At 38.7% G+C, this 17678-nt stretch overlaps 1 protein-coding gene across 4 annotated transcripts in view; it reads right to left on the bottom strand.

Annotated features, from left to right (window-relative positions):
* VPS41 (VPS41 subunit of HOPS complex) overlaps nucleotides 1-17678 on the bottom strand; it is a 97306-nt gene that overhangs the window by 54327 nt on the left and 25301 nt on the right. For 3 of the 4 annotated variants that reach the window (XM_062625440.1, XM_062625439.1, XM_062625441.1), the window contains 3 exons: nucleotides 8721-8795; nucleotides 3254-3316; nucleotides 2038-2103 (listed from right to left, as the gene is read on the bottom strand). In XM_062625440.1, the coding sequence (XP_062481424.1) occupies nucleotides 2038-2103; nucleotides 3254-3316; nucleotides 8721-8795 (204 nt within the window). Of the gene's footprint in view, nucleotides 1-2037; nucleotides 2104-3253; nucleotides 3317-8720; nucleotides 8796-9552; nucleotides 9616-17678 lie in introns of those variants that run through there. The other variant, XM_062625442.1, reaches the window with a different exon arrangement.

Here is a 17678-nt window from a genome sequence, read left to right as displayed (position 1 = left end):
AAAAACCCACAAACTCCAACATTTAAGAGGCTGATTTTTCATTATGTCACCACCTCCCAGAACAACAAAAACCAAAGACAGACCCTAAAACTCTTTGATGAGGAGTTTACACACTTCACACTCTGTTTTTGAATGCAGCTCAGGCAAGGAGCATAGCACGAAGGCTTTAAGCCAAATTCTTCTCTTAAGCTTCAACCAAACTGAGGCTAGCCTTACCTCTATCCTTAGTGCTGTCCTGTCTTAGCGCAGGTGGCGAAGCAGGCAGCATGCCTCCCATCACTGCCTGCTATTAACTATGAAGTCGCTGTGTCACTGCAAAGACCTCAGGGGCCACAGAAGGTCCCATTCCCCTCCCTGCAGCTGCTCACCCAACTATACACCTCCAGGCACAGGAAGAGATGCAAGGTTACAGCCTGAGGTGGTACGATTCAGCCTTTGCTTTTGCAGACCAACTCCCTGTTGCCTGCTGCCCCCATACAGCTCTTGGGCTTCATACTTAAGGAGAGATGCAAATAAAAAGCAGAGATTTTTTTAAGGCCTTTGTCTTTTCAGAAAGGAAAAAAAAAAAATATTTGATCAGTAAGTAGGTGAAATTTAACTTTCTGAATTTTCACAGAGCATTTTGCTGTTGCCTTTATACAAGCACATACGCTCCTTCTGGAGGAAAGGAGAAAAAGGGGAAGGGTTTCTACCACAAGGCTAAGAGCTTTTATTTGTTGGGTTTATGTATCAATAAAATCCAATTACAAGTGTCGAGGGACATTCATTTCAATGCTAAATACCTAATGTTAAGATGTCAATTAAAGTTTTCCTGAAAAGAAAGTTCCTCAGCAAAAAAATGAATGCATTAAGACTGGGTATACCATTCCCCAGAGGACAGAATATAAAACAACCTGTCAAGTAATCAAAGATAACCAAAGAGAATGTGTTAACTCCCTGATGTTTTTTTCTGTTCGGCATCAGGTGAATGCAAGCTCTTTTACCACCTGACGGAGCCCTGTTCTATTAATTCCCTGTTTCTCTCTTTCCATACCCTTTTATCAGCGCTAAAAAGCTTCACAAACTGGTGGCTGACAAAGACATACACTGACTGTGCATTATTCTAAGGACAACACCAACTCTGACCAGCCAGAAAAAGCTGTCAAGCACACATGCCACTTAAAAGCAAAATAAAAACACTGCTATGCTTTGAAACATACTGAACTGTTAATGAAAACGAAGTTGTGTTCAGCACTATAAGTCTATATTTCTTACACACTGGTAAGGGGGAGCCACAGCATTCGGTTTGATGCATCTGTAAGTGAGGATTGTTCATCCTTAATTCATAAGAGGAGGCAACAGGAAAATTCAAGAAAGAGTTTCAAATCAAACTTTTCTATTTTGAGTGAAAAGACGCAATGGCATACAAGATACTTTTAGGACCTGGGAACAGGTGGAGTCTGGAAATCAGACTTGCACCCTACACCAATAAGACACTTAACGCACATTTAAAATAACAACTGCCCCAAGTTGAAGACATTAATCAGACAGATGCAAGCACATAAAAAAGTGGGAGCTATAGTCTAACAAAAGCTGCCCTGAATTACTTCAAATACAAACAAATGAAAAACCCACACCACGAACTAGAAATGATGAAGATACTTGGGGTTGTTTACTTAAAAGAAAAAAAACACAGGTAAAGCAAAAGAAAAATCCCAAACACCAAGACCAACCTGCACTGGAAAAGCCCAGTATAAGGTCTAACTTCTGCTTCCACTTCAATTAATTAAAATGAATGGAGAAAGTCTGGACAATGTAAGCAATATTTCTTCTCTGAAGCTCAACTTGGTGCAACATGTTTTTAACCTAAAAAGTGCATTTCCCCAACCCCCATCCCTCCGGAATTAGTCTTAATTAAGTAAGAATGTTTTGGAATACAGTGTATAAAGAGAAACAAAAAGCCAAATTCTTTCCTCTAGGTGTTACAAATCACATATGCAACTTTCTGAGCTATTTTTAAAAGCTGTTTAAAGATAGCCTAAGTTCACAACTGCTTACCTTTTTCCCTCCTGTTACAAACTGCTTGAAGTGGGATCGCACAAAATGAGGATGAACAGCAACAATCTGACAGGGAAGAAGGAGAAGAACAAAAAAAGAAGGAAGAGGATTGTGGCTTAAGTAAGAGTTTACAAGGAGCACCACATCACTTTTTCAATTAAATAAACCTTTGGCAAGTATCAAATATTACATCTGAGTTCTTGCTCTGAAATAGAGCCTGGCTGTTTCAGACATCTCTGGTTGTTTTTCCTAGAAAAGAAGAAAATTCTCTGTATTATATGCCACGTGACAAGTCACACACCTGACACTGAGGGCAACGTTATACCAAATAACTGCACAGCAGGTAGCAGAATTAGGACTGTGCAGCAAAGGACAGCTGCAAGCAAGGGTTACCCATTAAGTCTTGTTGGAGGCCTGCCCAGAAGCCACACACACCTCAGCCCTGTGGCAGGACAACCTCTGTAGCATAAGCAGAACTTAAACAGCCTCTCTGCCTTGCGTGTTATGTGTCAGGAGTGGGAGATCCAAATGCAAGAGCAGTAAGGGCTCTAAGAAGCAAGTGAGTCACACTGCATGTGTGTGAAAACTTATGGACCTCATTCCTTTCTTCCCCCTCCAGGAGCAGCTGCACCATGGAAGACCCCAAGCAGCAAAATGCAACCATTTACCCACATCACTTTTCATCCTGCAAGAAACATTTCTCATTTAAAAAAGCCAGATCTTCCCATATACCTAACAGAAAGTGCTTTTTCAACACCCAGGCAGCCACATGTCTCTCGAGCAGGGTGTAACTGAAGTTTTCCCTTCGGACAGGGTACATCGGCATCACCACCCATTCCCTTATGCCAAGGTAGGTTTAACAGGTATGAATTGCTTGCCAAATTATTGACCTCCCAGTTAGCAGAAGCCTCCGAATTTCTATCACAGAAGTACACGGAAAGAAATACGTTGAGGCGGGTAACAGCTGAAACAGGACACTTTCACTTTGCCTTTTGTATTTGAAACACTCAAGCATACTTTTTACAAAACCAAGATTGGCTTCCTTCCTGCCTAACCAGATCAAAAGCTTTTATATTGAGATAGATAACTATTTCCCAGTGACTTGAATAACATTACAAGGAAGCGGTATTCCTTTCTCTCATTTAGATTCAATGTGACCTTTCTGTTATTAAAGATGACAACAACACAATTACTAAAGATTAAAACAAGCACTTACTTTAATAGGACAGTCAAACGTCTCATGAAACTCTTCCGCTGAATACAGTCCAAACACCTGCACCTAAAGAAGTATAAAAATAGCCAAAAATAACTACTTGACAATTAAAGGTGTCTGCAAATCAGAAACTAGAAGATTAATTTGAATGCTTAAAGTTACATCTTTTTTCCTAAAGAAAAAAAAAAAGGTCATATTTCACAATTCAGAGTTAAATTGAGACATTCTGGGCTTCTGTTATGGCTCATCTCTGACTATTTGCAGCAGTGCAAAAGTATTTATTTGAATCTTTTTCTTTTCTTCTTTTTGCTACAAAGACAGCAAAACCTACAAGTTCCTTTTGCTTTAGGCTGATCAAATCTGTTTAACAGATACTGATCTAAGTAAGGTAAAAGCAACATAATAACATTCAGCAGAAGATAAATTAAAAACTCTTCCTTTCTGAGAAAAAACTGTAGCATTTTTTCCCCTTCAAGCAATACAGGCTTTACATAAGAAAAAAGAAACTTGTGACAATAAAGCAAAACCAGCCTGAAAACGAAGCCCCGTAATGTTTCTCTGCATTCTTTCCTCCGCCCAAGTGTATCCAGTGCTATTTTGTTTTATTCCATGACCACTGGAAATGTCTTTCTCTGAAGATTCCTCCTTTCCCATCTATGCTGATGTCTCAATACATTTAATAGTCAGCAAGTAAATCGCAACCATGGGCCACCAGAATACCTTCCAGGATTAATCCATCTGAAGAAGGCTCAATGTTTAAAACCAAAAACAAAATGAGTAAACAAAACCTCAAGTATGTTTCTACTCTCAAGAGAACTACATAATTTTAAATGTTTTCTTCCCTTTACTTATAGAACAGGCACAAAAGTATCAAGTGTTAAGCAATATTATTGAGATTTTGATACTCTTGACTATGGAATAGGCTTTCTCAAGCTTTAAGTACAAGCTACTTTATCCAATAGGCAACAGTTCTTACCACCAGTTCTCAGATGAGTCAGTTGACAACGAAGTGCCTGCAAAACTTAGGGAGTAAAACAGGGCTGAAGACCTATGGCCAGGAATTAGCGTTTGATTTACTAACTATGATTTCCACAAAGAATAACAACTGGTTTGCCATTTGATTGTGATTTTAGAGGTTTCCACCAGTTGCCACAAGCTGTTGGAAGTGGGAGAAGGGAGGAAAAACAAAAAAAGAGCATCCCATGGAGCGATTGGTGGAAAACTGTGATAGCAAATGTACTCTGAAGGGTTCTCAGGGTTACTCAGTCATCCTTATTTTCTGGAAAAGATAATCCCTTCAGTAACTCTGCTCTGCATGTTCAACAAGTTGAACTGTAAGATCCAAGAGATCTTTTAACTTTACTTCTTTCTCTCTCCACATTCCCTTCATGATACTTTCTGGAAGAAGGGAAGGGGTACAACCAAAAAATAAGAGTAATAAAAAACACCTGAAGAAACCACTAGACAAAGATCTGCTGAACAAAGCCACTAAATACAACTAATAGGCCGCAAAAAGTGAGGTTTAATAGCTCTAAAAATATCTGTTCAGACGACAAGAACCCCCAAACTTCCCGCAGACAGTAAAAATACTAGACTTCAGGTAAACTACAAGAGGAGCTAAGCCATCAGTGAGGAACTAAGCCATCCTCAGAGTGGCTCAAAGTTCAGCCATCTCAGCAAAGTTAAAAACATCTCAAACCACCTCATCTCCCTTTCAACCTTGTCTCCTGGATACATCTCCTCAGCAGCATTATCAGCTCTGCCCATTACTCATTAGCGAATATACTGCTTCTAACAACACGCTTTAAAAGTACTGCTGCATGCACTGTGTAGGGCTGAGCTACTGCTCCAAAGGATTAGAAAATCAATATTTGGAGACAGTGAGATGTATCGCAAAGCTGTGATTATGTAAAGCCAACCAAAGGCTTGTATTTGAGTTGGGCCTGGCTGCAAGCCTAGAAAACCTTCGGGCTGATGTCTAGAGGATTTTGTTTTCTGGGTTTTTGTTTTCATCAGTTGGCACAGCACATCCAATGCAACAGACCAAACAAAATAAGAAACAGAGGAAAGAGAAAATAAGACAGAGAGAAAAAGAAAAAGGAGGGAGAAAAAGAAGAGACATGGAAATAAGGTTAAAACACAACACTGCAAATTCCAGAATCCTCAAAAGTGACAAAACACCTCTCCCAAATTACAACTCATTAATGAAAATTAACGTGAGCAACGGTGTCTTCAACATTTTCATAATACTGCATCAAACATGGCAATGTTTGCTCCTTTAAGAGCATGAAAACAAAATGGAGCCAGTTAACTGAGGAGGAAAAAACAACTCAGCATAAAATACATGTTACCATGCCTACTCTAGAGACACCATATAACAGTTTATTACTTCTTAATGTCTTTTATTCTTCAGAGAGAAAGTGATTTTTTTGATATTACAAACCCATACTGGATTTATCTATTTCTACTTTCTATGCCCACTCAGATCGTGATGGTTTTCGGTAGCTGGAAACAGGATTTCGCAATGAGAGTCCACTATATTTTGCCAGTCTCATTTTAAATACCCAGAACCCACCACCGCAGTGCATCCAGACTTAGCTGTTTCTTTGCTTTCACATGTGGAAGAAGCAGCCAACTTTCAGTGACCAAAAGCCAGGAAAAGGGCGCAAATTATATCACTGTTATGAAATCACATAAGAGCATTAGCAAAACCAGGAGTCAGATCCAGGTTTTTCAGGACACCATACAAGCAGGCAAAAAACTAGCCTGAACACACTCTACAACTCTAAAGCTGCAAGCCTGCTTCCCCTTCTATTCATTCCAGCACCCACATTCTCCTTTTATACCTTAATGTTTCAACACCCAGCCATTTTCCCCAGCCAGCAGCCAGACTAGAGTATTGGTGATGGTTTTGATTTCTGTTCCTTTCCATGTCAGTGGTGACCAACTGCAGACGAGTTCATTGGCAAGGAAGATTTTCAAAGAGCCAAACGTGCAGCACAGAGAAGCTGCAAGTGGCTTTTCTGGCCAACAAAGCACTTGCTGGCCAAGTATGACACATAGCTGCCAGGTCTTGACATTAGGTCTGGATGCTGCCCAACAAGAATGTTAAGAAGAGGTTTATAGAATTGCACTGTGCTGCTATGCTACCCTCCCAGTCTCAAAACTAGTTTGAGAGTAGGAAAGGAAAGAAAAAAGTAGTAAAACAAAACACATCAGACTGCAGTACAGAGGTGAGGAAGGTGTTCTCATCATAAGGCCTGCCTTCAAGCAGACAAACAGTTCCATCTCCCTCACAGGGGATCCACTTTGACAGGGGAAAATGCACTCCCTGCCTATTTCATTAACTGGTAGAAAATACTTGCATCAACCCAGACAGCTCAAAAGTTACACGTCCTTGCTTTTTGGTTGCTCAAAACAAATTTAAAAAAAACAACCTGTTGTGCTTTTTCCTTCTTTGTTTAAAAAAAGGATTTCAATATTTTTTCCCTATTTATCTGAGTTAATGACAACCTGACAACCACTTGTACAGGTGTTTAAATTCTTACACTTGTACTCCTGTAAGGAAAGACTGTAAAGTGACACTTTTGTTATGACCCAGACCTTAAAAGTGCTACATTATCTGGCCAGGAATTTCTGCCATTTTCTTGCACAGTAGCACAACATACAATATGTTTTTTCACCCTTTTTAGGGATGGATTCTTTCATAGACACACATCCTTCTGGGTCAAGTGGGAAGTCTAACTTCTAAAACATCCAGATCTGTCAGATCTCCAAATGAGCTTTTCAGAGTAGAATACGGTGAAGCATCAATGCCCCTGGACTATATGAACACAAATATGATGAATATCGTACTTGCAATACTCCAGCCCTGTGTCAAAACCATTACCAGAATTAGCCCTGGCTTGGGAACCATAGTTTACAGTGCCTTGTATAGCATGTAATGTCACATACTGGACCTACATTAGTGATTTCAATGAAGACAGAATCACCATTTAAAGTATTGGAGTCTTTTCAAATGCAGCCACACCAGAGCAGGGATTGTGGATTTTTTTAACGTTTCTGAAATGATGTATTTTTAATATGTATTTAATATATGTAAAAATGTGCATGATAATCACTGCCACATATATGTTTCAAGTCAGTAACCCCCAGTCACATCTGAGGAGCCCTTTACAGCAAATGCTTGCTTCTCCCAGCATTCGAAACACCCAAACCAACAACGCCAGCTCAACATTTTTATTACCTTGCACAATTACTGACCCTTCCCTTATCTTGCTCAGACAATTAGGACACTCTTGCTGTGTTTCTCACAGGCTGTAAAATTCTACAACCCACTTTGATAGGCACTAGTATCCCAATTACTGTGTCAAGATACTGACATCAAGATATCTCAGAGAAACAAAAGGCTTGGATACATAAACTGCCTGTTGAGGAAAAAAGCCTCACTTATTTGGAAGGGAAAAACCCAAGCACATACAGTCTAAAGGGATTGTTTCCCCATTTTGCCTACTTTAAAATGCTATTTTGTCTTTAATTTATAGAACTTCTGCTGAATGGGATGCATCCACTAGGATCACCAACATTCCTCCTCCCCCAAGTCTACTCTGTAAGAAATGTTCTCAGTAAGTCAGGTGGATATAGAGAAATGATTTAAATGATATTTTATGCACTGCACTTGTATATGAGCATTATATTTAAAAAGAAGCTTAAATACACCCTGTGCATTAGAATTCTATCATTACAAACCAACATTAGAAAAGACTGCCATTGACTTTAAAACAAAAAAGACATTCTTATAAGTGGAAAATCAATCACCAAAACCACTAAATGTCACAGCTCAACATTCCAGAGAAGCACTGATAATTGTTAGTTATACACTGCACAAATGATGTATGTCCTCAGTCAAGGAAGTAGGTGCCAGTTTTTTAGGAAACTGTACGTATATTGATTTTACATTTATTTAATGTGGCTGTTGTAAGACACTTTATTCTTCTGATAAACTATGATTGCTTATCAAAAGATTCTATAATTCAAGAGAAACATTCATAACATGTGTGAAAATGAAAACCACCAGCCCACAGAAATCATGCCCACAAAATCCAATTTTGTGGATTTATAGCAGAAAGGCATTAAACTACTGTCTTGCAGGAACAGCAGAGTAGTCACTGAAGTATAACTGGCACAGCAGTAATGATTAAGGTGACATGTCCTCCTGCCACAGTTGTTAATCAGCTTAATACCAGTTATATTATTGACATACTTGTAATTACTTTTCCTACGGCACATTTGTGCAAAATATATTTGACTTTAATTTTGAGCATTCAAAGGTGAGCTCAGTTCTCAAAATGGATGGAGAAAGTGCTTGGGTTAAATGTATGAATTAACTCCAGAGGTATCAAAATTATCTCAAGTGTAATACTCAAGACTACATGCTACCTTATTAAAGATATGAATGGGTTTGCTGTACCTTGCCATCTTCTGAGCAAACACCCATGTGTTCTCCACTTTCATCCAGGCTGATCTGATTTATCTTCACTGGGCTCTAGGGAAAGAAAAGAAAAGAAAAAGACTACTAAAGATCACTAAAGTTATATCACCAATCACATGTTTTAACTCTGTCCCCTTCCTGAGAGTCGTGTCTTGTGTAATGTTTAGTTGCATGAATCAAAATCCCCCCCAGAATAGATGTTTCTATGGCAATGCCAACAGACAGCCCTCTTCCCAGCCCTTTGCCTAACCCAGAAAGTTGGTATTTTTGTAGTTACATGCCTCAGCGTTCTGGAGCTCTCATGAAGTGAAAGGCTCCCAGACCTTGAGCATCTGTGCCTGTGCACCACAGCTGTTCATTCAGACCCTCTCCTGCTATCAAAAGTCAGCATAAAACACACTGACCACCGCAGTGCCCGGGAAAATTCTGGTTTGTCTGATGGCTATATTGGTAATTATTTCTTCCTTTAAATCCCTTCTGCTTCTTTCGGTGTTGCCTCCAATAGTGTTTTCAGAAGCGAAGATTAGGAAGTACTGAAGTACAACATAGGTGTACTCATTCTCAGACAAATGCTGAGAAAAGCCTGAAAACTGCCTAGATTTAATAAATTTTCCTTTCCCTATCCAGAGATACTTTTGGTTCTAGCCACAACGCTGTACGCGTCTGCTACTGCTTACTTTAGCTTAAACATCTATCCTTACCTTAAATACTAAGGATTACCTTACAACATCATTTGGGTAATACGATGCATATCCTCTCGCATACAAACCCCATTCAGTTATATTCAAGTACCAAGAACCTTCTTATATACCATGATCCTGATTTCACATTCTGGAACAAATGCCATTTCAAGCATCATTGAAGGATCTTCGCCCACGTGAGTCTCTCATACATTTAAGAACAACTTTTCTTTCTCTCATGAAATTTTGATTGAACCATGAAACAGATCGCTTCTGTGGTTCTGAGCATGACTAAAGAGAAAGCCACCATATATTTGTGTGAAAAGGAAGTGCCACTGGAACAGTGCTGGAGTCATGGGGTCATGTTAGATGTTACACAACCACGTCTAAAATATCACAGGTTCCTATATATGCTATGGCGGTTGGAATTACATAAAAAGTACATCATAAAAAGTTACACTAAAAACACACTGTCCAGATGGACTATCTACTGGAGATAAACTGAGGTCTTCTCAAAGCCTTTGGAAAGCGTTTCCCCATAATTTTTCACACACACAAAAAATCCATCTCAGGGAAATGAAGCTTTCTTCTCTTCCACCTTGAAGAGAATGCATGTCCAAATCATATTTCATTTTCTAGAGATTCTTTCTAATCAAAATGAAACAACTAAGCCTGCACAGAAACACTCGCCTGTTGAGTTGGGAAAAGGCTGCTTCCAGCCCTTTTGCTTTCCCACTTCCTTTTGTGCGGGAGACACCACTCTTGGTCTCACTTTGTGTTATCACTAAATGCTACCTGGAAATACCACAATTACTGCCTGCCACAAAGTGGTCTTTTACAAAAAGCATTAAAAATAAAAACATTAAGAATTACAACAGCAATCTCAGGACAAAGTTCATTAGGAACATATAATCCATGTAAATATATTACTCAATTAACAGATTATCTAACCTAAAAACCCCACACCATAAAACCATAGGCAGCTGCATATAAGATGTTGAGGAAATTATGAATAATTATTTAATTAGCACTACATTGGGTCATCTTTTCTTAACCTAATGAGAACGCCTAGGTTTAGGCAAACAAGTGAAAACACACAACTTCTTTGTGGTCACAACCACGCTTCCAGTACTGCATCAATGACAGTAACACACAAAGTATTTCTAAAGCAGCATAATTCAAATCTGGCAATAAGGGGGACCCTGTTAGTTAGGAAGGGAGATAAAACCACAATGATTAACCTGGAAACAGCTTCAGAATTTCCTACAGTGTGGAAGTTCCAGCAAAGAGGGAAGAAACACCTTCAGCTGAATTTCCATTAGCTGCAGTTTTCTTTCTGATGGAGACATGTTTGGAATTCTGGACAACATAAGTAAGTTTGACTGTTCAAAATCAATAATGTCAAGCTGACACTATAGAACAAAAAAATGTTACCTTAATGGAAGAAAGAAAAGTTGAGGGAGAGGGAGAAAAAGCTAGAAGGCACCTTGCACAAAGATCTAAATGCAGGCTTTTGCAAAATCCTAAATTTAAAGGAAATAAAGTACCTCCAAGCAAAAGTACCTCATGTGATAATCAATTACCTAATGTAAAATGCTTGAAATAAAGGCACTCGGTATGGATTATGTCAGCTCTTCAATTAGGAGTAAATTCACGGCCACTCAGAAAGCTTCTTTTAATTGTGTTCTTTGTGGCAACTCCTTCTCCCTTGACACTCATCATCAACCCACCTTATACTATCAGTCCCCCAGTGGTGAACCTGAGAAATCAATCTGCTAATGTATAATTTGTAAAGCTCCTCTGACTAACAAATGGATAATTGATTCTTTCACAAATGCTGCATCCCAACGGATATGAAATGGATGAACAAGAAACACAAGACTGGATTTCACTCCAAATCTGTGAGAAATGCAATATTTACAAGCTAGGAATCTAAACATTTTAATACTTGCCTGCGACTTCATGCCTTTTAGCCACGGTTAGCAGGCAAGCAACATGCACATTAGGAGTGTGAAAAGCAAAGCAGTGTTCAATCATACTTACAGCAAACCTCATTTTACTTCTAGAGGTTCTCATTGCTAATACAACCCCCTTAAGCAGCGTTTTGACCCACCTTCAAGAAGAATTTTCAGAAACTTTTCTTAAATTAACCCAAACATTTTTATTTGTCTGTCCATACACACACCCATATACATACCAAAGAAGAAAAACACCCAGAGGTCTTCCCTTTAATATCAATCAGGATCTACATAACCAACGTGTCTCTGCTCTCCATACCAATTCAAACTGAGCTTGAATTGTAATTGAAAACAAAATAAAGTGCCTATTTTTCATCTATTCATGTTTCCATCTTCATGGCATTCACATAAGCAAGCATGTAAAACTCCAATGTACATCAGTCTGCCAAACCAACCTTCTACTTAAAATGTTACCCTCTGGAGTAAGGACTACTGTTTTTATGTCGGTATTATTTGCACCATGGTGGAAGCACCTGAGTACAAAATACCGATGTGTAAACAGAAACTGCTTCAATTAATGCCCTAACTAAGCTAAGATCATCTCAAATGCAAGCCTTGCTCTAGGTAGGATGAGGCCTTGAATAGAAACCCAAAAATTCAGCTTTTCTATCCATAAATTAGACATCCTATATACATCAGCACCACTGAATCATATGAAACAGACAATGCCTTTAAGACTAGTGGGGAAAAAAAGGAAACAAACAAAAAACTAGGTGAGTATTGAATATTCTCTTCCTTCAAGGGTGCCTTTCCAATCCAAAATGATACCCTCAGCCCACCTAGAAGAAAGCCTAATTTACTTAACGTGTCAAAAAAGGAGCTCTATTTTTCAGGGCCTTTTCATTTTGGGAAGTGATACAAGGTGACAGCAAATAAACCAGATAGTGAGAGAGTCTTCAACTGTTCAAAAAGAAGAAGAAAAGAAGCCATGCAAGAGTTCAGTACGAATGTGTTACATGTTGTTTTCCCCTGTTTTGACCTCAGAACACTGCTGCCCAGAGATGTCTCACACAGAGGAGCTACCTTTAAAAAGCACAAACTGAACCTGTGCACTTTCCTTCCCTCAGATGCTGCACTGCTGCATTGATTTATGAATATTTTGCATATTTGTAGAGTTTTACTAATACAGTAGAGGGAAAAGCAACACAGGAAAGCCAACTGAGAGACATAACCTAGTGACACAAAGGTTTAAACCGAAGAGGCAGCTTTAAAAGACACAGAATAAGCTGTTCACCACTGCCTGCAACAGAAGCAGTATACTCTGAATTTACAACACTTGATTTTGATTTGATGAAAATTTAATGAATGTTGATGAAAATTTGTATTTTATAAAAATTCACTAGTATCCACACCAGAGGTTTTGTTCAACAGTACTGGCAGAGAAATTCAGGTAAGTGAGGATTCCTGCTCCAGTGCTTTTCCTATAACACTCCTGAATCTGTCATTCTCCAAATGAAAAACAGGAGATTATATTGGTTAGAAGAAAAGGGAAGGGGCAAAGCTGGAGAGAATAACACGGTCTGGGACACAGAACAATAACATTAACTTTTATTTTGTCTGCAGAAAGGCAGACCTTGTCTATAAGAAAGATCTCAAAAGCTTGCCTAAAACTAAGGGAATATGAGGACAAGAAATTTCTCAGATACAGTCTTGAGAAAGTGAGAAAGACCAAAAAGCCCGCAGTGATTTCAATACATTCCACATCAGTGAATCCCTTAATCTTGTTTGTCAACTACAGAGACTGAGGAAAAAGAAGAAACATGCAAGGGAAAAAAATTAACAAGGGATCTCCTTAATTCTGTAGTAGTTGCTAGGTAATCAGAATGCTTGTCTAGGAACAATGGAACTATTACTGAAAACAAATCTGCATTGGAAACCTACACTGTTTCCTAGGAGAGTTTAACTGTTACCCAATTTCTTACAGATTCAAAGTAGAATCTCTTCTTTATTAATACACCTGTGTATAAGGAGATACCCTTGTGGGAGCTCTGTGCCAAAGCAAACAAACTACTTTCGTTTCCTCTTCTCCTCAAGTCCCCTTCACCATCCACTGTGTAACTGTAGGGCTTCAAATATGGTATGTCCTAAGCTTGCCTCTGCTCTCAGTGTATTAAAACCCTCTGAGAATATGAAGCAATATTCCCATCACACATCCATGAGGAGGGCTGAGGTACAGGCAGAGGGCTAAGAAAGGGCTGCAGGCAGTGACTACATACGCCTTACTCACAAGGCCCAAAACAGTGGGAGAAGACTATCCCAGGCAATCTGGAGGTTCACCTCACTGATTTCTTTAACTGGTTTCTTCTCAGAATGCTTCCCCAAGCACAATGAAGTTCAAGAATTCATCATTGAGCATTAACTTTCCACACAGGCTACTGAATTATAAATTGAGCTTTGAAGAACAATTCAGAAAACATTCCTAAATCCCTGAGGAAGAAACTTACTGGAGCACTTTCACAGCTTGTTTCTAACAGAATACCACCACCATCATTAATGTATTTAACAGGAGTTTGTAGAATTCTACCCCCTGAAGTACAAAGCATGAGATTTTTTTTTTCTCCATTTCTTGATAAGCCACATTTCAGAGACATGACTGATGAGAAAGGCCAACCAGGTCATACAGTGCAAGGTATTGTCAGGACAGGTTTTCTTTTTAAAGATTATTTTATTGGTGCTTTGACCAAACAACTTTTAAAGAAGCAGCATCTCTTGACTATTCTTCTCAGGGGTCAGGCATTGTTGGCCTAACAGCATTTCCAGGAAGGTTGATCACAACAGCCATGATGCTCATCCACATCCCTGACCTAACACAGGACAGAGGACATGACCACATGGAACCTAGCATCTCTGCTTCTCCATACATTCCATTTCATAGCCATTATTTTCTCCACAACTACACAGTTTTCTTCCTTCTATCAGCTCCTGCAATGAAAAACTGCACTAAGTACTTTTTTCCAGTTATTTTAGCCTGTCAACCATTCCACTACAGACAATGTTTCCAATCTGATAGCTACTGACATCAGTGAAAAGATCTCTCACCCATGGAATCGGGTAGAAGCAGAAATACTATAAGGGAATGAATTCTTCCTGACTGAAAATGACGTAACTAGTCACATCCCTGGCATAAATACTACACTGGGTGATCAATGCTGAAGTTCAAACAACAGCTAGATCACCATTTTCCATGCAAACATCTGGTTATCAACCCTGGTATAGATTGACACAAGTCAGAGCTATATGCAATAATACACACATTTTCTCCTTACTGGAAGCACTGTATTCTCTTTGGACACCAACTCTGGAACTTCCTTTATTTGTAATTTTATCATCTGGGAAAGTCATTCAAACCCACCAGAGATACTCAACAAGGGTCAGGGTTGCGTGTCTGACTCTTGACAGGATGCTAAAGACATGCAAATCAAAAATGATGGGGGGGGGGAAGTACTCTCATATGGAGAAACTATGGATCATGAAGTGCATGGTAACTTACTGTCAGTGGTATATTGTGTGCCATATCCTCACTGTGACAGTAAGACAGGGAAAGCTAAACTTGAGGATGAATTGATCCTGTGCATCTTCCTCATGCACTTACATACAAAGAGGTTCTATTTCACTACCAGTGAAGTGTAGACATGATTGCTTATTAAAAAGCTTTATTTAGATTTAAAAAGCAGAGATTCATTCAGTCCTCCATCTTCACAGCTGCTATCTTCAAAACTGCCAAGACCTGCAGCAACTACAAACTTCTAAGAGCAACCAGTTTAGGGTTACAGTGGTGAAACTTCCAACACCAAAATAATGATTTCTGAAACTTCTTATACTTTTATTACAGTGGAGATGGCCAGCTTGGAAGTAGTTACTTTTGTCAGCAGCCACTCTGAGGGTATTAACTGGTCAAATCTGGACTGTCCACTTTTAGCATCAGAAATGCAGAAAGCAACTGCTATACACACTGTCATGTCTTTTAAAACAAACAAGTCTCATTCTTCAGAAAGGAATCTTTATCAGATCTACAAAGTTCATTATCAATAATATCTTACCCCCACTGGAAAAACACTTAGTTTTGCCTTCATGTTTTGTTCATCATATTATGCCCGTTATGTCATTCTGTGCTTTTAATAGTGCTGCTTTTATATTGTTAATGGAAACAAAGGGCTGTAGCTCTATCATTAATGTCAACTTGTATAAAAAACATTGTCCTCCAGAATTCTGTTCCTTTGGACTTTCTAACTAGGAAAACATTTTCTAATGCAAATAATATTTTATTAATGCCGGAATGCTGAATAATTCTGACAGGCAAACTGCTATTATTTTGTGCATGTAAGTGCCTGCCTTCCTTGTTGAGGAAAATGCCATCTAGGTACATAATACCCCATTTGAAAGGAAAACAGCTCTAGGAGTCAGCAGTATACTAGTTTCTTAGGAATTAAACCTTTCCAAATCCTCCCTATGCTTTTAAAGGTTGCTAGGGTTTAGAAAACGCACATCTTTGTTATCAGTCTTTTATGAAGAGACTTCATCAGTGCTACCTGAAACCAGCTGTTTTGTTGCTGCTAATAAAAAATCTAGTGCAACTTGGCCCAGTGGTCCAACTATGTGTCAGGAAAGAGCACTTAGGGGGGCTATGAGACAGATGTGGCACAATATGCTTCTGAGATGACTGGCAAATCACTGAACATATGTCTTGTACCAGTCAACATCACCTGGTCAAACCAGAAATTTCCCAGTAGGGCAGGGACATCCCTGATAGTGAGAATCTGTTCTTGAGAATGGTTCTTTGGATATCAACAAGCAGTAAAAGAGAAAATAACCTAACAGCATCTAGTCTTTCTTATCAGGGACTAAGCTCTGGAAGGCACAGAAATGTATGTTCCTTATTTAAGAGTTGTTTGAAATTTGTTGGGAGTTTTTTCAGGCTCTCTTTAAAGTGCCAACTACACTCTAGAAAAGTAATCTTTTGCTTAAGTCAGAGATGAAAAGAATATTGTTGTGCATGGTTGGTTTGTATGTCTTTGAAATTAGAAACTATCTTTCTGTGGTTTTCTTCAAAACAAATAAATTTTGTTGCCTAATACTGTTGTCCAATTATGGTGCATAGAGCATTCTTTCAGAGAAAAGGTCAGTAATAGTTGCAAACACAAATTACATTTTCTAAATAATCACAAGATGTAGCATGCATTCAAATGGTACCAAACCTGGATGGTGAAAGAGAAGAAAAAAACCCAAACAACTGTTTTGACAATATTGATGTTTCTGCATAATGTCACAAATAATTTTGTTCAAAGATTTTTGAAATGCCACATGTAAATTCACTTAGCAGAATTACAGGCAGGTCCTCTGCTTGATCTTTCACAAAAATAGACTCAGGGTTCCTACAAGGTCTGGTGAAGAAAAATGAAAAATACATTGGAAACTTTGACCTTCCATTGACCAACGATGCTGTATTACATAGTAAAGTATTCATGTCCTTCATGTTTAGCATTCTCTCACAATGAGGTATTTCCCCACACACACCTCAGAATTTTCCAAATTTCAATTTTGAGAAAACACAAAGAATATGACAGGACCCAGCCAAGTCAAGAGAACCTGAACTAGTTGTTACATCTAGATGACTGTACCAGAACAGTATTCAGTTACAACACCTCAGTAAGAGATGACATTAACAAAATCAATGACATTGAAATGGACTTGCTAAGGTACTTTAAATGTAATACTTTCAGAGCCGGTCATGAAATGCAACTGACACACAATAGGATACCTACTCCGTAGAAAAGTGATGGATACTGCAGAATAAAAAGGAAACTTCTACTATGTTTCTATGTTTAAAAAAAATAGAGGAACAATATGCATTTGGAGAGTAATGAAGTTATAGAACAATCATTCAGTCTAAAGATGGGGCTGAATGTACCTCTCAAAGAAGGTATATGGGCAACACAGCTGCTAGTGAATAGTTCAAAACAGAAGGCAGAAACAATTGCAGTCCCAGAAACAGCTGATAAAGTACATCAGCTTTATACATTAACTGAAACAAATTCAATCTACATCAACCATGTTACTGTCTGTTACTGCAAAAGCATGCATTTGACTTATATGAGCTAAAAGCATTCAAGAAATAAATGGCTGGACCATAAAAGACCTTCTGTAGCTGAATCCACACTTCCAACTAAACTGAATGTTATTCTGCACTAAGCTATAGAGTTAGTGAAGCTACAAGGTTGAAAGAGTAATGGAATGAAATG

Source organism: Pezoporus occidentalis, unplaced genomic scaffold (genome assembly GCF_034315485.1).
Source record: "Pezoporus occidentalis ecotype Australia unplaced genomic scaffold, CSIRO_AGI_Poc_V1 ctg28, whole genome shotgun sequence".
NCBI lineage: Eukaryota > Metazoa > Chordata > Aves > Psittaciformes > Psittacidae > Pezoporus > Pezoporus occidentalis.
This window is presented reverse-complemented; position numbering and strand designations above follow the sequence as displayed.